Source organism: Sciurus vulgaris, assembly GCF_902686455.1.
Source record: "Sciurus vulgaris genome assembly, chromosome: 11".
NCBI lineage: Eukaryota > Metazoa > Chordata > Mammalia > Rodentia > Sciuridae > Sciurus > Sciurus vulgaris.
Window position 1 is genome coordinate 121,219,892 of NC_136472.1, and position 22,547 is coordinate 121,242,438.

At 36.1% G+C, this 22,547-nt stretch overlaps 1 protein-coding gene across 1 annotated transcript; it reads right to left on the minus strand.

Moving 5' to 3' along the window:
• Positions 1-14,602: 14,602 nt before the first annotated feature.
• Positions 14,603-22,305, minus strand: ACRV1 (acrosomal vesicle protein 1). The gene is made up of 3 exons (XM_079105337.1): positions 20,905-22,305; positions 19,175-19,291; positions 14,603-15,434 (listed from the first exon to the last, which is right to left on the minus strand). Exons 1-3 carry the CDS (start codon positions 21,452-21,454, stop codon positions 15,310-15,312), a joined length of 792 nt encoding a protein of 263 aa, XP_078961463.1. The 5' UTR covers positions 21,455-22,305; the 3' UTR covers positions 14,603-15,309.
• Positions 22,306-22,547: the final 242 nt, after the last annotated feature.

Sequence of the window (22,547 nt, forward strand, 5' to 3'; positions counted from 1 at the left end):
TCACATATCAGTGTATACTGACATTGTTTTAATAGCAGCATACCCAGAGGAGGAAAAAATTTGAATCTATTTTATTTATTTGAACCTACTTAGGGGCCTCTTGAAAATTGTGCCAGTACATTCTCAAGTACGGGAAAATTTTTGTTCTTTAGGATTTTCTGCCAGCCTTTATTATCTATCAAAAACAAAGTTATCTTATTTTGAGCTCTTCCCCAAGCCTTTGATAGCCACCACCCATTTGACATTTCCACTTGAATGTCTACTAGGCATCTCATGACCACAAATAGCTTCTGATTTCATTTCTCTAACCTATTCCCCTTCCAATTTCCCTCATCTCAATAAATGTTACTTTTTTTTCATATCAAGGGATTTTTTTTTATGGTTCATAAGTTATACTTAACATTAGGATTAATTTTGACATATATAATGGATTACAGTTTGCTCCAATTAAGTCCCCAGCACTTAGCCTTACTCTCTTCATCCTCCTTCCCCCTGTTCCCATTCCTCACTTATCTTTTTATTTACATTTTTAAAAAATTAGTGTCTTGTGGGTAGACATAATGATGAGATTCACTGTAGTACATTCATATATGTACATTAGAAAGTTAGGTCAGATTCATTCCACTGTTTTTTCCTTATCTGTCCTCCCTCTCCCTCAATCCCCATCTTCTATTCCCCTGATCTTTCTTTTATTTTGATGGAATCCCCCCATTTTCTCTCTCTCCCCCATCTACTTTCAAATCCCCAGTTCCTTAAGCCAAAGCCCTAGAAATTAGCACTATTTTCCATATTCTACTTTTGATTCAACAAATCCTCTTTAATTCAGCAAATATATTCAAAATATATCCTGCTTCACACCTTTGTTAGTACCACTAGTTGAAGATAGTCATCCTTTTGTAGTATCCCTCAGCAGTTATTTTTTTTTTTAAAGTAGTCATAAAGAGCCTTCTAAAAATGTGAATCAGATGTCCCTTTCCTGCCCTCAATTCTTAAGTCTTTTTTCATACTTAAATTTCAAGATTCAAAATTCTGTATGAGCTATACAACTTTATGTGATTGGCTGGCTGCTCAGCTGGTTCATTTTACTCTCCTTCAGCTTATTGTTCTCACAAGATGAGCATATTCCCTCCTCAATGACTTTTTACTTGCTTTCCCTCTTCCTTGAGTACTTTGCTCCCAGATATTTGTGTGACTTGTGCTTCACTTTGCATCTCTGCTTAAATGTCTTTTTCTCTGCTAAGTCTTCCCCTAATTTATCTAAAATAATACTCTTCTCTGTCATTTTCTCTCCTTTAGTTCTTTTTATCATAGTGCTTATTACCTGACATGATATTTTTGTGTTTATTATGTTTTGCCCATTGGAATATATAATATATAAGCAAGCTCCTGGAGGTCAGGGATCCTGTCTGCCCGGTTCAGTCTGTATCTCTGGCACCTAAAACAGTGCCTGTTATCTTATAGTATGCAAGAAGTACCTATTCAATAAAGAAGTCACCACTCTGAGAGCTGATCTTATCTACCCTAAAAAATGTTCAAAAACTGTTCCCTTGGTTCCATTTCCATTGTTTAGGCTTATTCACCTTCTTCCTGGATTTCTGTATTATCATTGCCCAATCCCCTTTCCCTTAAACATTCTTTTCTTTATATAACCCCTAATTTTTTTTATATAAATTTTACTGTATGTGGGTTTGTTTTGTTTTGTTTTGTTTTTGCTTAAAAATCTCTCACGCCTTCCCATTGCTGCTCTTTAATATGACCTACCTGACCTTTCATGATTCACCCTCTGTCCTCTGCTTACACGACTCCAAGCAGAGTTGCTTTCTTTCTGTTCATTTACTACACCAAGGCCCATTTCCCCTTAAGGGCCTTCCTTACTGTCTCCTGTGCCTATAACCCCTTCCAGTTGCTTGCATGGCTGACTGAGAGTTCAAATCTCAGCTCAAATGTTTCTGCCACCACAGTTGATACCATATTATTCTATTTTCTTCGCATAATTCATCACTGTTTGAAATTATCTATTGTCTGTTTCCCTCACCAAAATGTAAACTTAGACCTTGTCATTCCTTTTCTTGCTTGTGTATCTAATATATAGAACAATACCTGAAACATAATGAACATATCTGGAAACAATATCTGAAATATAATAGGTTTCTAAGGTTTGAATATTTACAGACCTTAGAAACTTCCCAGGCCCTGTCCCAATCATAACTCTCTCCTCCCACAAGTAAACATAAAATTGACTTTTGTGGTAATTCTTTCCTAAGTTTTCATTAGTTTTCTCACGGGTATCTTCATAAAATATAGTTTATGCATCTTAATATAGTTTTTGTTTTTGAGCTTTATGTGTAAAATTATGATGTATGTATTTTGTGTCCATTGACTTTCTCAATATTCATACTTTTTCAAGTATAGAATTAATTGAGGGCTGGAGAGGCAGCTCAGTTGGTAGAGTGCCTGCCTTGCAAGCACAAGGCCCTGGGTTCCATCCCCAGCACTGCAAAAAAAAAAAAAAAAATTAATGGATTTTAATTACTGTATAGGATGCTCTTTAAAAGCATTACTAATTATCCATTCTACTGCCAATGGATATTTGGATTATTTACAGTTTCATGCTATTATAAACAATCCTGCTGAGAACATTTTTATATACGTTTATGAATTTCTATCATCTGTAGAGTGTAGGATGTATACCTGGAAGTGGAATTCCTGGATCTTAGGATATACATATCTTTGATTTCAGTAGAGTAATGGCAAACTATTTTCTAAAGCAACTGTACCAATTTACACTTTAATTTGAGAGCACCTTATATATTTGGGGACTGTGTTCTTAGATTACATGTTTATTGTTCCTGTCATTTTTTTTTTCTTAATATATTCAGTTTTTCAAATGTTTGGCATACTAGTCTTCTGTGTGCCAACTTGTGTTACATACATACTCTCCCATTTCTGTCACTTATTGTTCCACACTTCATGGAAGTTTATAATTTTAATGTAATCCTATTTAGGCCTTTTCTTATAGCTAATTATTATTTATTCCTGAAGGACTGATTTTCTGGTAGATTATCTTCTAAAAGCCTTTTTTTTTTTTTTTTTTTTTTTTTTTTTTTTTTTTTTTTTTGCGGTACTGGGGATCGAACTCAAGGCCTTGTGCTTGCAAGGCAAGCACTCTACCAGCTGAGCTATCTTCCCAGCCCTAAAAGCTGTATAGTTTTTGGCTTATTAAGATCTACAATCAGGCTGGGGTAGAGTGCTTGCCTTGCAAAGCACTGGGTTCAATACCCAGCACTGCAAAAAAACAACAGCCAAAAAAAAAAACAAAAAGAGAGCTACAATCTGCCTAAAATTGAATTTTGTGTTTACCATGAGGTAGAAGTCAGTTTTTCTCCCCCACCCCATAGGCTATATAGTTTGACTTATTTGTTGAAGAACTTATCCTTTTCCCACTACTCCTCATTGATCTCCAGTGTTCAGATGCTCCAGTTATTTTTTTATGGTTTGTTTTGTATAAGGATCTAAATGAAGTCCATACTTAGCCATCAACTGATGTCTTTTAAGTTGATTTTAGTCCATAAATTTCCTCTGTATCCTCCCACACCTTTATTTTTTTTCTCTTGCATTTTATTGGTTGAAGAATCCAGCAGACCTACTTCCCAGTTTTCCTGAGTCTAAATTCAGTGTTCACATCACTTTGGGAGTTTCACATGCTTCCTCTGTCTTCTGTATTTCCTCCTTTAGCTATAGATATTCAAGTTGTTAGTGTCAATTATATATGTTGAATATAAGAAGTTATAGCCATAAATTTCCATCTAAGTGCTGTTTTCCTTCATGCCACAAATTATCTAATTCATAGTTTTGTGATTTTTTTTTTTTAAGGTCATAAAAGTGATGTGTGCCAACCCTAAAATTGTGATTCATGACTTCTGACACCTGACTTACTATCTTAAATATTAACACAATAAATTAATTTACTTTTAAAATAAGAAAGATTGTTTACATTTAAAAAATACATAATATACATTATCAGTATAATCCAAAGTCATCCCAGTCAGTAGCTTCCAATTACCAGTGACAAGAAGGTTTTATCTTTGGTCATTCCATCCTTGCAGAAATAAACTGGCTCTAGCCACATGTGTGAATATAGGAAAGACCATGGGAAGAACTTCCTGTCTCAATATTTCAAATTGCTAACACACATAATCACACAATACCTTTTTGCATACATGTTTATTTATCTGTATAGTTTACAGCATTCGAGTTGTACAAGAATTTTGGTACCCACTTCTTTCCCTTGGCCTCATATGGAAATGACAACTGTATATTTCTTTGCATGGATAACAAGTTTGTCTGTATGGTTTTTCTTTTTTTTAAATCGTAAACAAATGGGATACATTTTGATTCTCTGTACATGGAGTAAAGGCATACCATTCGTGTAATCATAAATTTACACAGGGCAATGTTGTTTGATTCATTCTGCCATTTTTTCCCCCTTCTTCCCCACCCCACCCAGTCCTCTTTTCCCTCTGTACAGTCCTTCCTTCCTCCATTCTTGCCCCCCCCAACCCTAAACCTAACCCTAACCCTAACACTAACCCCTCCCACCCCCCATTATATGTCATCATCCACTTATCAGTGAGATCATTCGTCCTTTGGTTTTTTGAGATTGGCTTATCTCACTTAGCATGATATTCTCCAATTTCATCCATTTGCCTGCAAAAGCCATAATTTTATATATGTGTGTGTGTATATATATATATATATATATATATATATATATATATATATATATATATGGCACAGTTTCTTTATCCATTCATCAATTGAAGTACATCTAGGTGGTTCCACAATCTGGCTATGGTGAATTGAGCAGCTATGAACATTGATGTGGCTGTATCTCTGTAGTATGCTGATTTTAAGTCCTTTGGGTATAGGCCAAGGAGTGGGATAGCTGGGTCAAATGGTGGTTCCATTCCAAGTTTTCTAAGGAATCTCCACACTGCTTTCCAGAGTGGCTGCACTAATTTGCAACCCCACCAGCAATGTATGAGTGTACCTTTTTCCCCACATCCTCACCAACACCTATTGTTCCTTGTGTTCTTGATAATGCCATTCTAATTGGGGTGAGATGGAATCTTAGTGTAGTTTTGATTTGCATTTCTCTTATTACTAGAGATGTTGAACATTTTTTCATATATCTGTTGATTGCTTGTAGATCTTCTGTGAAGTGTCTGTTCATTTCCTTAGCCCATTCGTTGATTGGATTATTTGGATTCTTGTGTAGAGTTTTTTGAGTTCTTTATAGATTCTGGAAATTAGCGCTCTATCTGTAGTATGAGTGGCAAAGATTTTCTCCCACTCTGTAGGCTCTCTTTTCACATTACTGACAGTTTCCTTTGCTGAGAGAAAGCTTTTTAGTTTGAATCTATCCCAGTTGTTGATTCTTGCTTTTATTTCTTGTGCTAAGGGGGTCCTGTTCAGGAAGTCTGATCCTAACCGACATGTTGAAGATTTGGACCTACTTTTTCTTCTATAAGATGTAGGGTCTCTGGTCTGATTCTGAGGTCCTTGATCCATTGTGAGTTGAGTCTTGTGCAGGGTGAGAGATAGGGGTTTAATTTCATTCAGTTGCATATGGTTTTCCAGTTTCCCCAGCACCATTTGTTAAAGAGGCTATCTTTTCTCCATTGCATATTTTTGGCCCCTTTGTCTAGTATGAGAAAATTGTATTTATTTGGGTTTATGTCCATGTCCTCTATTGTGTACCATTGATCAACCTGTCTATTTTGGTACCAATACCATGCCATTTTTGTTACTGTTGTTTTGTAGTATAGTTGAAGATCTGGTATTGTGATACCCTCTGTTTCACTCTTTCTGCTGAGGATTGCTTTAGCTATTCTGGGTTTCTTATTCTTCCAGATGAATTTCATAATTGCTTGCTCTATTTCTGTAAGGTACGTGATTTTTTTTTGATCCATGGGTTATTTAGAAATAATCATTATATTCCTTAATTTCTAGACCTCTTAGGAATTGTTATTTTAAAATTGTTTTTATTGAGGGATAACTCACATGGCATAAAATCCACCTCTGGAAGTATATATTTAAGTGGTTTTTTGTTCATAAAGCTGTGCAATCATAACCACTATCAAATGCCAAAACAATTTTATCATTCCAGAATGAGATTTATACTTGTACCAGTCACTGCTCATTTTTTCCCTTCCTTGGTTCCTGGAAAATATTAATCTGTTTTCTGTTTCTATGGATTTTCTTATTCTGGATATTTCGTACATAAGTAGAATTGTATAATATGTCTGGCTTCTTTCACTTAGTGTTTTCAAGGTTCATCTGTGTTTTATATATAGCATGTGTCATTACTCCTTTCTCTCTTTTTTTTCCCCTCTCTTGGTACTAGGAATTGAACCTAGAGCCTCACACATGCTAAGCAAATGCTACCATAGAGCTACATCTCCAACCCTTTTTATTTTTAGAGACAGGGTCTTGCTAAGGTGCCCAGGATAGCCTCAAAGTTGTGATCTTCCTGCCTTAGCTTCCTGAAGAGTTGTGAGTACATGTGCACACAAGCTCAGTACTCCTTTCTTATAGCTCAATAATATTTCACTGTGTATGTTTGTGTATTTATGTATATATGCACCCCACATTCTGTGTATTCATCATTTGAGGGACTTGGGTTCTTTTTTTCTATTATGCATAAGGCTGCTGTGAACATTCTTGTGCAAAATTTTGTATCTATGTTTTCAGTTCTTTAGGGTAAGTACCTAGAATTAGAATTAATTGCTGGATGATGATAGTTTTAGAATATTTCATCATTTATTTTTAGTTTAACTGTATTATGGTCACAAAATATTTTACATGGATTTAGTTGTCTGATATTTGTTGATCTTCAGAAAATAATGAATTTTTATAAATCATATGTCTGGCTTGAAAAGAATTTAGTGGGTATAGTTGTTTGGTGCAGACTTCTATATATGTCCATGTAATCAGATGAGTTAATCATATTTAAATATTCTAAATCCTTATTACTTATTCAATTAAGCACTGAGAGAAATATGTTAAATTCTATTATGATTATGGATTTGTGTATTGTTCTTAGTGGTTCTGTTAATTTTGCTGTGTGTATTTTGGAATTACATTCTTAGGTTGCATACAGGTGCAAACTTATAAAATCATTGTAGTGAATTAAAACACTTATTTACTTAGAAGTTACCTCTTTATAGAGACACCAATTCTTTTTGCCTTAAATAAATTTATCTCATACTAATCTAACCCCATGTACTTTCTTTTGGTTAATATTTGCATGGCATACTTTCCATCCTTTTACTTTTAACTATTTACATCATGGTAAAATGTACCTCTTTAAATTATTATATTTTAATTCAGTCCAAGAAACTTTAACTTTTACCTGGAACACCTGTTTATAATCAGTGTACTTACTAATAAATTTATTTCTATCAGTAGTTATTTCAAAGTAATCATGTTACTTTGGTTTCACTATTTTTCTCTATTTGGGGGTGGGGGTCTTTTTTCGTTCTTTTTTTTTTTTTTTTTTTTTGGTCTGGGTTGGCTTAAAAAGTTATTCTTCCTCTTCCAGTTTGGAACTGTATTTGCTTCTCTTTTTTTTTTTTTTTTTTTTTTTTTTTTTTTTTTTTTTGAGAGTTGTCCTAGTAATTACCATATATATACTTGTTTACATCTGAAGCCAATTTCTTGACCTCTTTCTGAACAAATGTTCTTACATTTTTCCAATTTATATATTACTATTGACTATTTTATGAGTGTTTAAATATTTGTATATACATATTTTTGAGAAACTTCTAGATTTACATAATTGGAAGAATTAATACAGGGAGATCTTGTATAACTCTTACCCAGTGGTATCATCTTATAAAACTGTATAAGCAGGATATAGACATTGATACACCACTCCTCAGTAAATATTCAAAGGATTTAAAATCAGCATACTACAGTGACATAGCCACATCAGTGTTTATAGCAACTCAGTTCCCAATAGCTCAGCCATGGAACCAACCAAGCTATGGAACCAACCTTCAACAGATGAATGGATAAAGAAAATGTGGTATATATACACAATGGAGTATTACTCAGACATAAAGAAGAATGGCTTTATGACATTTGCCATTAAAGGAATGGATCTGGAGATTATCATGCTAAATTAAATAAACCAGTCCTAAAAAGCCAAAAGTCATATGTTTTCACTGATATGTGGATGCTAACCCACAATAAGGGGGAGAGGGGAAAAATAGATATTCAGTAGATTAGACAGAGGGGAAGGAAGGGACTAGAGGAGGGATAGGAAAAGGAATGACAGTGGAATGAATCTAAAATAATTTTCCTATGTACATATATGAATGCACCATAGTGAATCTCACCCACCATGTCCATCCGTAAGAATGTAATCCTAATTAGAATAAGATATATTCCATGCTTGTATAATTATATCAAAAATAATTCTGTCATATATAACTAAAAAGAACCAATAAATTTTTTAAAAAAGGAAAAAAAACAAATGAGATAGAATCTTAGAACCTTTTCATCACTCACTACAAGGATCCCTCATGTCCTTTTATAGTCACACTTGCTTCCTCCAACTTTCTGGCAACCCTAATGTGTTTCCGTAAGGTTGTCCTTACAGAATGATATTAGTCTGTTCAGACAGCTATAACAGAAACATCATAAACTGAGCACCTTACCAACAACAATTTCTCAACTCTGGAGACTCAGAAACCCAAGATGAAGGTGCTGGCAGATTGTCTAGGGAAGGCCTATTCCTCACAAATGGCACCTTCTCGCTATTCTCACATGGTGGAAAGGCAAAGCAGTGCTCTGTAGCTTATTTTATAAGGGCACTCATTACATTCAGGAGAGTTCTGACCTCTGACCTACCTCTGACCTAATAAACTCCCTGTCCAGTACTATCACATTGGAGATTAGGTTTCAGTACATGAGTTTAGTGTAGCAGTTACAAAAACAATCAGTATTGTAACCTTTTGGGACTGGCTTTTTTCATATAATTCTCTGGAGATTCATCAGGGTTGTCAGCATGTATCAAGTTCATTCCTTTTTATTTCTGTGTAGTAGTCGATGGCACTGGTGTATTACAGTTTAACCATTCACCTATTAAAGGACATCTTGATTATTTATACTTTTTGTCTGTTAAAAATCTGCTTGCCTTGCATGTACATAGACCCTGGGCTCAATCCTCAGCACCACAAGGGAAAAAAAAAAAAAAAAAGATAAAGCAGCCAAAAAAAATTACAGGTTTTTGTTTGAAAATAGTCTTTCGTTTTTCAGACAACTTCTGGGTTATGTGGTAGTTGCATATTTACTTTTTTTTCCCCCAATCCCATATTCAGTTTTTGAAGAAGCTGCCAAACTCTCTTTCAGAGTGTCTGTACCATTCTGTATTTCCACCATCCATACATTGAGTAATCCAGTTTCTGCATATCTTCCCCAGCAGCCACTCTGGTAGGTATATAATAATATCTTATTGTGATTTTAATTTGCATTTCCCTAGTGGCTAATGATATCAGATATCTTTTCATGTGCTCATTTGCAATCTGTATCTTTGGCGAAGTATTTCTTCATATCCTTTGTTCCTGTACTTTTGTTTTTTGTTTTGTTTTTAGTAATAGGATTGAATCCAGGGTGCTCTACCACTGAGATATAATCCCTAGATTTTTTTATTTTTTATTTTGAGACAGGATCTTTCCAAGTTGCCAAGATTTGCCCCAAACATGCGATCCTCCTGTTTCAGCTTCCCAAGTAGCTGAGATGACAGGTGTGCCTCGCTGCACCCCGTTTCAGGTCTGTTTTTAATTCTTTTGTATATATACAGAAGTGGAATTGCTAGATCTATTCCATTTTTAATTTTTGTGGGAATTGCCATATTGTTTGCCACAGTAGCTGTACCAATTTTTATTTTACTTTTTTTTTGTTTTGTTTCTGGGTATTGAATCCAGGGGTGCTTAACCACTGAGCCACGTCCCCAGCCCAATATACCAATTTTTATTCTTACCATCTTACAGTTATAATAATCTATTTAAAATTAATATCAACTTAACTTTGACATAAAAAAACTGTACTTCTTTACAACTGTACTTATCCTCCCTATTTAATTTTATCAGTATCTTAAATTGTATCTTTAGACATCATACCAGCTATCATAGATTTATGACTATTTTAATGTATTTTTCTTTAAAATTCTGTACAAAATAAAGTGGAATAACAAACCAAAATTACAATAATGCTGATTTTTTTTTTTTTTTGAGATAGGGTCTCACTATGTTGCTCAGGGTGATCTCAAACTTCTGGACTCAAGTGATCTCCCAGCTCCACCTCCAAGCAGCTGGGGCAACAGGAAAACATCACTCTGCCTGGCTTTTTAATAATTTGCTGTTGTTTTTGTTGTGCTGGGAATGGAACGTAGGGCCTCATATATGCTAGAGATATGCTGTCCCACTGAGCTACATCCCTAGCCCAACACTACTTTTTATATTTATCTTTATCAGAGAGCTTTATATTTTCATATGGTTTTGGTGTACTATTGTTTATCATTCTTTCATTTAAACTTGAAGGACTCTTGCTCGCATTTCTGACATAGCAGGTCCAGTTACAATCAACTCATGTAGCTTTGATTTATTCTGCGAATGTGTTAACTTCTCTCTCATTTGGAGGGACAGTTTGCAGGATATGGAATTTTTTGTTGACTTTTTTTTTCTTTCAGAAGTAAATTTATCCCTTTACTGTCTTTTGACTTGTAAAGTTTCTATTGAGAAAGTGATAATTTTATTAACAATATCTTGTATTACTCATCTCTTGATGCTTTCAAACTTCTCTTTTTCATCTTTGTTTTTTGATTACATTGTGCCTCAGTGTGGGTCTCTTTAGGTCTATCCTACTTGGAGTTCATTGAGCTCCCTGTATTTGTTGATTCATGTCTCTTCTCAAATTTGGGAAGATGTCAGCCATTATTTTTTCAAATGATCTTTGTCCCATTCTCTCTTTTCTATTTTTTAAAATTTGTTCTAATTAGTTATACATGACAGTTGAATGCATTTTGACACATCATACATAAATGGAGTATAACTTCTCATTTTCTGATTTAAAATTACACAGGTCATATACTCATGTATGCACATAGGATAATAATGTCGGATTCATTCTACTCTCATTCCTACCCCGTACCCACTTCCTTCCCTTCACTCCCCTCTGTCTTGTATAAAATACCTCTATTCTCCCCCACCCACCATTGTGAATTAGCATTCAAATATTAGAGAAAACATTCTGTCTCTTTCTCTTTTCTCATGGGATTCCTATAATATGGGTTGCTTGATGGTATCCCATGAATCCCTTAGACTCTTCACTTTTCTTCATGTATTTATTAGTTTTTGTTCTTTAGACTCAGTAATTTTAAATGACTGGCTTAAGATTTACAGATTTTGGGATGTGGTTGTAGTCATAGATAAAGTACTTGTCTACTGGGCATTTTTCCCAGTATTGGATTTTTTTTTCTTATTTATTTGCCTATTCAAGCCTGCTATTGAACTACTGTAGTGAATTTTTCAATTTAGTTTTTGTGTTTATCTCTAAAATTTAGTACCTTTTTATAATTTTTCTTTGTTGATATTCTCATTTTGTTCATACCTTGTTTTCCTGATTATTCTTTGTTCTTTGTTATACTTTAGCTCTTTAAGCATATTTGAGACACTCATTTTAAGGGCTTTGTGTAGTCCTTCCAGTTTATTTTCCAAGGGATTATTTCTGTCACTTTATTTTCTTCCTTTGCATGTGCTGGTTTTTTTTTTTTTTTTTTTTTTTTTCCTTCTTTGTTTGAATTGTGATATTTTTGTTGGAAATTTGGCATTTGAAAAAAAATCTCACCTCTCCTAAATTGGCTTTGTGTGGAAAAAGACTTTCACTAATATTAGGGCCTACTTTGAGCCTTGGGGTCAGGCTGGTATAAAGGGTTGCTCTCTGCTCTGGTTTCTTCTTGGCATTCATCTTGCTTGGGCCGTTGTGAATCTTTTCTGTTTCCCTCTATATACAACTGCTTTATATATCTTAATTTCTTAGTTTCATGCCAGCTTCTGTTTGGGGGTTAGAGATTCTATTGTATCCCTCTTCCAAAACCTCTTGCCCAGTTATCTGCTGATCTGCCATCTCTCTGTAGTTTTAAAGAGCAGTGCCTCTTGCTTCTCATGGTTTTTCCCAACCTGAGAGACAAGCTATTCTGCTTTTCAAAGTATGAGCTCTGAGTTAAGGGAAAAGTTAGAATGTCACAAATAAAGTCTGCCTTGCTCCCCCTAGTTTGAGGGAAACAATTAACAATTGGGCTTGCTCCTTCCAGCTGCTCTATGCTAAGAAGAGGAAGGAACAAAAACTAGTAAAAATATAATTTATACCATGTCACCCTATGTACAATGTTTACATTATTTGGACCAATTTTGACTTTCTATCTTTGAATTTCAGTAGTTTGACTGTTACGTGCCTAAATGATTTTGTTTTTTAGATCTAGAAATTTATTTTCACCCCTCATGGGAACATGTCCTTTAAGCCCCTTTTCTGTCTCATTATCTCCCTGCTATTCTTCTGGGGGTCCACTTTTTTTTTTCTTTTGCAGTGCTGGGGAGTTGAACCCAGGGCCTTGTGCTTGCGAGGCAAGCACTCTACCGACTAAGCTATATCCCCAGGCCTAAACTTTTTTTTTTTTTTTTTTTTTTTTTGCCGTGCTGGGGATTGAACCCAGAGCCTTGTGTGTGTAAGGCAAGCACTCTACCAACTGAGCTAGCTCCCCAGCCCTGGGACTCCACTTTTATATCATACTGTTCAATATTGTTTCATAAGTTATTGAGGCTTTCTTCCTTTTCTTTAATCTTTGAATCTTTTTTTCTCTGTTCTTCAGATTGGATACTCACTACTGATGTGTCTTCAATTTGCTGATTTCTGTGTGACCCTCTATATGATGTTAAAGCCATTTAGTGATTTTTATTTTCGTTGTTACAGTACTTTTCACTTCTAAATTTTTTCCCCCAGTATTGGGAATTGAACTTAGGGGCATTCTACCACTGAGCTACATCCCTAACCCATTTTATTTTTTTGAGACAGGACTCTCTAAGTTGCTGAGGTGGGCCTTTATTACATACTAGACATAGTGGATGATGAATTGTAGAGATTCTGGGCCCTGTATGTTACTGACTTTTGTTCTCTGGATTGTTAATATGGGAACTTGAACTCTGAACTCGGTAACCGTTGATATGAACAGCAGCCAAAATCTCTGCTCAGCTTTTAGATACTATTATTGTCAGCCAAGACAATATTATTTTTTAATCAGCCAAGAATTTGGTTAGAGTTTATCTTAAAATTTGACTATTTCCCCTGTTGTTCTTTTCTTTCCAGGATTTCTGCCAGCCCCAACCTGTGTTCTCTGAAACCTCATATCAGTTTAGATTATGTCTTTGCACTGTCCTGTAATGTATGGATTGAGAAGCTCCTCAGGCACAAACCCACAAAACCTCATCCAATGCTTTTCCTCTCTGTGTATTTTCCTCTCTGTGTAGGGGTGACTTTTCAGTATTTTTTTTTTTTTTTTTTTTTTTGTCCAATGTGTATAATTGTTATCTGTGGAGGGTTAGGTCACCAAAAATGAAAGGCAGAGCTCCCCTATCCTTAAATTTTAACAACACATTTGAACTTATATTTTTCCTTTAACACTTATAGATAGTAGATATTTATTCCTTCCCCTCAAAAAAGGCTATAGTCTCAACACTGTTGACAGACTGTCGCTTTCTTGTCCCCATGTAAACTGAATCTCAAGTTGAGAATTCGTTTGGGTTTTAATTTTGGGTTTTTAATTTCAGGTTTTTGACCTTTCTTCTTGAGTCCCATTTCATCTATAGGTAGGAGTATGTGTTTAAGATAATTTTCATTCAGAAATGTGAAGTTTTGTTTTCTCCCAGCCTACAGTTACCACCAATGAAAAACATGTTACCATATTTTTTGGAGAAAAGGACTATAGTGTGTAATTTTATATATATACATATATACATATATATATATATATATATGTACATATATATGTGAACTTTAAATTTTATATTCAGTAAAATTGACTTTGTTTCTTGGTGTACTGTTCTGGGAGTTCTTAGGCAGGAGACCAAAAGCTCTAGTCATTAAAAGGAAAAAAAAATGATAAATTGGACTTTGTCATAGAGTTGAAAGCTTTTGCTTTGACATTAAGACCATTCCAACTATCTCAGGAGCCTTTAAACTGAGGTACGTGGAAACAGTGACTGAAAGGGGATGAGTTTATGTAGGAGGAGAGGATTGATTGTGGTCTTGAGCTATTCTTGGCTAATATTCTGAGGAAACAACTCAGATTGAGGTCATGCAGATTTGGTTTTGGAATCCAGCCCTGGCCCTCTCTAGTTCTGTGACCTTGTTCAATTTGGAACAATATGGATATAAATAAATAAAACATATCTATATCATATTTCCTTATTCATAAAATAAGATTATGCTATTTTTCCTGTCTACCCTTCTGTGCTCTTTCCTGAGGATTGGATGAGAAAACACCTTGAAGTGAGGGACTGTTTAGTATTCCACCTGCCCCTCTATACTGAGTAGATGATCCAGTAATATTGTGTTGAGAAACTGATTTAAGCATTATGAACTGCTGCATATTTATACAGCAAACAGAAAGGAATATTTTATTCTTAAAAGTGGACTGTTGAAAGCTCAAAATTCCCAAGAGCCAAAGAAAAGTTGAGTTCTATGTACTACAAGTAGAATGGGGGGATAAGGGCAGGAAAGATGAGCGGGTCACAGAGAAAAGTACCTACAGTATTCCTTAAGTCCCATAAAAGATGAATACTTTGCATTCTTCCTTCTTGTCTCTGCCCTGTGAGACCCCTTCACTTTCATATGTATGGAATGGTTAAAAAATCATCTACATTAGTGGGAGTAGAAGGAAGTTCAGACCGACCCTGCAACTGGACTGATGGGAAAAGAAGTCTGTCTGGATCCCATGTTCTCTACCATGAGGGATTTATTGAAAAAAGAAAATTTGGAATATTGAGAGAGTAAGGGGGAAGACAGAGGACAGAGAAGAATGGGTAATGGTATGAATAGGAAAGATATTTGAGCACCCTGTCTGATGCTCAGGCAGAGGCAGATGTGATAAGTTGTTGATGCTATAGTAATATAATATAAATTGAGCCAAGTGGGGTGGTGAAGGCTTTTTGCTGCCTGAGTGAGAGCAAAAAGCAGGGGCACAGGCTTCTAGATCTTGTTGCAGAAAGGTTGATTCCGACAGCATATAATTTGCATCCTTGTTCCATGGGAGAAGAGGTTCATAGATGGGCACATGTTCTCACACCCCTGAACCATGAATTGGAGGTTTCCACCTAAAAGGAGTAAAGACAGATTAGAGTTAGCAGAAACCTTCCTTTATTCATGCCTTTATTCGTGGTCCCCAATGTTCCCATGCAGAACATGGAGGTTGTGGCCAAGTTCTCAAATTCTGCAGCGTTTTCTCGGGACTTGACCCCTCTGCACATATATAGTGCTGTTGGCTTCTTCTCTTGTTTTGAACCGCATGATTTCATTTGTTTTTGCAATAAAAAATGTTGAATATAGAGACACCAAGAGTTGAAAGTGGTTACCAGGAACAGGGAGTGGGAGGTGTTGGAACTTGAGGTAGAAAAGGGGAGATTATAGATCAAAGTGTGAAAAGTTGCAGTTATGTTAATGAATGAGTCTAGAGAGCTAATATACAATATAAGGACTGTAGTTAATAATATTTTAATATGTACTAGAAATTTGCTAAGGCTATATAGTTCAGGTGCTGTTAGAGCAACACAAAAAGTAACTAAGGAGATGAGTTACTTTTTTTAAAAGATACTTTTTTAAAAAAGATACTTTTTTAAAAAGTATCTTTATAACAGTTTTATTGAGGTATAACTCATGTACCATAGTCATCCTTTTTTTATTTTTATTTTTATTTATTTATTTATTTTTTGTGGTCCTGGGGATAGAACCCAGGGCCTGTACATATGAGGCATGCATTCTAAAAGCATCCTTTTAAAGTGTATAATGTAGTGTTTTTTAGTATATTCTCAGAGTTCAAGCATCATCACTAATTTAAGAATATTTTTAGACATTCCATTCCCATTAGCAGACACTTCCTGCTTTTCCCTCATTCCTGCCCCGTGGCAACCATGACTTCACTTTCTGTCTCTATGTATTTGCTTATTCTGGACACTTCGATGCATACAAAATCATGCAATATATGACCTTACATGCTTTCTGACTTTTTCACTTAGCATAGATTTTTCAAGGTTCATCCATGTACTAACATGTATCGGTACTTCATTTCTTTTTATGATATAAAACATGACTCTTCTGACACCTTGGTTTTGAACTTCTAGTCTCCAGAACTGTTAAGAAAATAAATATCTGTTTTTTAAGACACTAAGGTTGTGGTAATTTGGAAAATCTGCTTTTCTTTTGTTGATTGTTCCTTTGGTTGTTGACTACAGTCTCTTGACACTCTTTTCTGACAAGGTCTTCCTTACAGCTATGTCTGACTCCTCTAGATCTATTCACTTTGCTCTCCCAAGTCCAATTCTCATATTCCCAATTTAGGATTATCTCCATATAGACATGCTAAGGACATCTAAAATTTACTCTGCCCAAAATAAAATTCATTACCTTCCTCCCCACACATACTTACTTCCTGAACTTTCCCTTATATATTTTCTGTTCCATACACCTCAAAACCTCTGTCATCTCTGATTCCTCCTTTGCCCTTTCTATCCAATTGGTTCTGAAGGTCTGTCACTTCTGCTTTGTAGTATATGTTGTTCTTTTCACTTTATTTCTATTCATCAAACATTTAAGGAAATTATCAAGAATTGTTGGTGAGGATATAGGGAAAAAAGTACACTCATACATTGCTGGTGGGAATGCAAAATGCTGCAACCATTATGGAAAGCAATATGGAGATTCCTCAGAAAACTTGGACTGGAACCACCATTTGACCCAAGTATACCATTCCTCGATTTATACCCAAAGAACTTAAAATCAGCATACCACAGTGACACATCAATGTTTCTAGCAGCTCAATTCACAATAACTAAGCTATGGAATCAACCTAGATGCCCTTCAACAGATGAATGGATTAAAAAATGTGTATATACACAGTAGAATATTACTCAGCTTTAAAGAAAAATGAAATTGTGGCATTTGTTGGTGAATGGATGGAGTTAGAGAATATCATGCTAAGTGAAATAAGCCAAACCCAAAAAAACCCAAAGGCTGAATGTTTTCTCTGATATGAGGATGCTAATTCACAATAAGGGGGTGGGGAATAGGGAAGAATAGTGTTACCTTATATTAGGTAGAGGGGAGTGAAGGGAGGGGAAGTGGTATGGGGGTAGGAATGATAGTAAAGTGAAACAGACGTTATTACCCCATGTACATGTATGACTGTATGACTGATGTGATCCTACAATACATATAATCAGAAAAATGAGAGATTACACTCCATTTCTATCAAAATGTATAAATGCATTCTACTGTCATGTACAACAAATTAGAACAAATAAAAAATTAACTAAAGAAAGTAAAAAACATTTAAGGGACCCTTATTATGTACCTATGCTAGACACTGGAGAATACTAAGATTAATTACAGCAAGGTCTTTGATGTCAAGAGCTAAGAGAAAGCTATTTTACCTTTCTAAATTTTGGTTCCTTTTCTGTTAACAGAAAAAATCCTATTTCATGAGAATTAAATGAAAGAGCATATTTTAAAGTGTTTCTCACAGAGTTTGATATATGGTGGGGGGAATAAATAAAGGGAAACTTAATGTTAACTTTATCAAGCCATTCCTCACTCAAAATTTCTAGATTCAGAAACTGACATCAGAGGTCTTGGGTGATTTGGCTCCAGCCAACCAAACTTTCCAGATTTATTTTCTTCTTCTCTCTTATTTGCCATCCCCAAAGGCTCTCTGCTATTAGTCCTATTTACATCCTGCAGTAGTCTGACTTTTCCTTCCATCATTTCCTATCTCTGGCATATCCTTCAGCAGTTATTGTCATATGACTAAATCAGTAGAGGTCTCTTCAGTCCTGCCTACAGGTTGGAATCACCAAGGAGCTTTAAAAAATATTGATGAATGGATTATATCACCAGAGATTATGATTTAATCAATACAGCCTGAGCATTAGAATTTTTAAAAGCTGCTCAGGTGATTCTAATATGTAACAAATACTGAGAACTACTGGCCCATATCTTACATATCCCCCCACAGCTTTTTCTGAAAACTACTTCCTCCCTAACTTGTCTGCACCTCTAATCTCTTTCCCCTATGAGCAACCCAATGCTTTGTCTGCCTTAAGACATTTAACAATTTTTCCTTTGCAATATTCTTTTCTATTTCTTTCATTAGACCATAGTCTATTTATTCATAGTATATATTTGATTCATTTTTCTGTAAGGACCTGTGGTATGTTTCATTAATGTTTCTCAGGTGGTGGTGGATGAATGCACACAGTAGAAATGTGGGCAAAATTGTATTTCTAATGAGAGAACAAACAAATCACAGAGTAAGAAAATAATCATTCATGGGATGGAAGTATCCAAGATCCCTTAGTTTGGGAATGAGTGGTGAGCATAAGGGTAGAGAGATGGGGGATATACTTAGTTTTGGCAACCTGTGAACATAAATTTGTAGACAAATGTTAGTTAAGTTTATTTACATAGTATTTTCTAAATACCTACCATGTGTTGGACATTGTGCTAGGTTCAAGGAATATGAGTCATGAACAAAACAGACATAGTCTGAGTTTGCAATCCCTGTCTCAGTGGTCCAAGGGGCAAGACACAACATTTCCTTAATAGAAAGAGATAGCCAATCTCCCTGCCTCCCTTTAAGAACTCTAAGACCTAGTGGAAGGGTCTCTACCTCTCCATCAGTAGTTGGGATTCTACTCTTAATTCCTTTAAAGCATGAGGTTCTTCTGAATCTCCCAAGTTCCTGATCCCTCTCCTAGACCACTGCCCCTTCAACTGCCCCCTATTAGTATTTAAGTTGGTTTATGTGTTTTCTGGCAGACTCCCTCTAGAGGTCCCTACATACCTTCATATATCTTCTTTAGCATGCATTGCTGAGAATTCTGAGTGGTGCAGACTCCCTCACCACGAAGGCATTTTCCTTGCTCAGTCATATAAGCGCATGTATAGCAACTTAACGTACCTGAAATTTTAAGATAAGCTTGATGAAATTCCCAGATGAATCAGGTGTGTATATGAGTCACATATCTGGTGAGTGATAAGTAACCTGGATACAAAATTCATTTCTTAGTTCTTGTTGGATCTGAGGGCCCTGTATTTGATAGAACATATTTTCTGTTCTAGAGGAAATTCCTTCATTTGTATTACTTCCTTTATGAACTTCTTTGCTGATGAATCCCAAATTTATCTAATACTAACTTTTACTCTAGTCCATATCTTCATTGGCTTCCTGGACATTTATAATTAGATGCCTTTCTGTCATGTCTTATCTGATAAGAGTGTGCTGTCTTTTCTACTCCTTGTCATACTCTCACAAAGCACAAACACTTGGATTCAAATTTGACTGATTAATAAGCTATTTTAGAGTAATGATACAAACCCTGTAAAGAGTCTGCATTATTCTCCATTTTAAATTGACCCTGCTTTTCTTTTTTAAATTTATTTAAAAATATTTTTTAGGTTGTAGATGGACATGATACCTTTATTTATTTATTTTTATATGGTGCTGAGGATCAAACCCAGTGCCTCACATGTGCTAGGCAAGCCCTGTACCACTGAGATACAAACCCCAGCCCCTCAAATTGACCTTGTTAAAGGTCGCTGAAATTTTTCCATGTTATCTCTTTCACTATCTCTACCGCTAATCTTCTAGTTCAGGAAGCATAAAGTGGAAAAAGCCACCCCCACCCCCCAAAAAAAAAGAATGTGCTTTAAACAAAACTAGGGCGTGTGCGTGTGTGTGTGTTTGCAGTACTGGGGATTGAACACCCTCCACCACTGAACTAATTATCTCCAGCCCTTTTTATTTTATTTTGAGATAGTATCTCCCTAAGTTGTCCCAGCTGGCCTGAAACTTGGGATTCTCCTGAGTCGTAGATAGACCTAAATTTGAATCCAACCATTGCCCCTTTCTAGCCATGTACCTGACATCTGACATATTATTTCTGCCTTGCTTCTCCCATCTGAAAGTTTAAAATAAAAAAACTTATGCAATGGTGTGAAATACGAAGTATTTATGTCTGTTAGTAACTTGAGGCATCAAACTTTGGGTCTTATTTTCCTTCCTTGCTCAGCCCCTTTTAAGTAGTCACAGAATTGCAGTCTGGAACTAATTTTTGTCTCTAACAGACAAAAGTGTCTGCATGTGTCATATTCTGTTAGTCTTCAGAACTTTGCATTTCCATGAACTGCTTCTAGGGGAGCCATTGAGCATTCATATTCAGAATATCTATGGAGAGTGGAATTGTAGGGGCATCTGGCATTTTGTATTTGTGTAATTGTTCTTAAAAGAGGGTCTTACAAATTGTGTGGCTTTCAGTGTCCCATAAAACCTTGAACAGCCTTTTGGTATTATTGTGCAGAGACCTAGAAAACCTCTGGGAGAACTGTTTGTGAATTGTTAATGGTTGTTTCTTTTATACTCCTTCCCTAAAATTGGGTTTTCCTGATGTGTTTCCCCACTTCCCACCTGAAGCCACTTTGGCTTACCCGAAGGTGTGCTTGCAAATGATTTACTTGAGAGCTGTTCAGCTGAAGACTGTTCAGCTGAAGACTTTTCACCTGAAGATGCTTCACCTGAAGACACTTCACCTGAAGCTGCTTCACCCGAAGACGATTCACCTGAAGGTACTTCACTTGAAGTGCGCTCACCTGAAGACTGTTCACTGGAAATATGTTCACTTGAAGCCTGTTCACCTGAACTATGTTCACCTGAAGGCTGTTCTGCAGATTGTTCTCCTGCAGGTTGTTCTCCTGAAGGCTGTTCACTTGAAGCGTGTTCACCTGAAGGCTGTTCACCTGAAGCATGTTCACCTGAAGGCTGTTCACCTGAAGCATGTTCACCTGAAGGCTGTTCACCTGAAGCATGTTCACCTGATGACTTTTCACCTGAAGGCTGTTCACCTGAAGCATGCTCACTCACATGTTCACTTGAATGCTCACCCTCAGCATGTTCACCAGAAGTGTGCTCACTCTCAGAATGTTCGCTTGAACCATGCTCGCTGGAACCATGCTCACTTACAACATTCTCACTTGAAGAAGTCTCATATAAAGCCTCAACATCTGAAGGGTTTGCAAGTGAAAAGTATTCACTTGAAAGTTGCTGAACTGGAGCTTGATGATCCATGGAGCCCAGAGGCTCATCAGACTGATCTGATGCTCCTGGGATGGAGAGGAGACAGGAGACAAAGGTGAGGGTGAGAGTGAGGTAGAGGTCACTTTTCCATGGAGTGAGACAGTGGAGACTCCTAAGTTTCCTGCGGGTCTAAATCAGGTACTTGAAGACAGTGCAGATGTTGGGGGAAAGTCAACTAACTACCCCAAGAGACCAGGGAGGATGGAGGTGTTCAATAAAAACACAGAGGCCACCTCTGGGATTAAAGGAAAGAACTTTAAGGTATATTAAGAACTCCACAGGAGGATTCACTCATCCACACATCAAAAGCACCTGAAGGGAAATGAAAATACCTCCCTGACAAAACCAGCATCTGAAAATCAATGTTCTGTCACTCATGTCATCTGAAGTCTACCCCAACTCTCCTTTCAATTCCTGTATGGGTGAAAGGCAAGAAGAATGGAGATGCAATAGGAGAGAAAAGGCAAATAGTTTTCAGTAGCTGATAATTCCAACCTAAATTAAGAGTGGACAATTTTAACATTTGGACAAGGTAAACTTTTCAGGTATTCACCTAGTCAGGTATTCACTAAGATGAATTGTGAAGTGTATTGTCCATTGCCAGTACTCAGTTTTCTCTTTTCTGCATACTGGGAGTCACAAAACTCTTAGATGCTCATTTTCTTCTGACTAAATCTCTTCTAATTTTGATCTGTCTCATTAATAACTGCCAGACAAAATATTTCTTAACTACAACTTTCAGTTTATTTGATTGGAAGCATCAAACAGACCATTTGATTATTACTCTTTGATTAGATCGAGCATCCTAGAGGAGGGCAAGTAGACTACAACAGCTGGGCTATTAATTCTGCCTAAAAGCTGAGTACAGGATCTTTAGGCTGAGGTTGTTTTAAGGCCTAAGTTGTCTCACTCTGTGAGAATCCTGCAAGATCTATATATTTAATTTTTTTTTTTTTTTTTTTTGCCGTGCTGGGGATCGAACCCAGGGCCTTGTGTTTGCAAGGCAGGCACTCTACCGACTGAGCTGTCTCCCCAGCCCAGATCTACATATTTTAAAAACAAAGGTAAGATTTGATTTATCTGA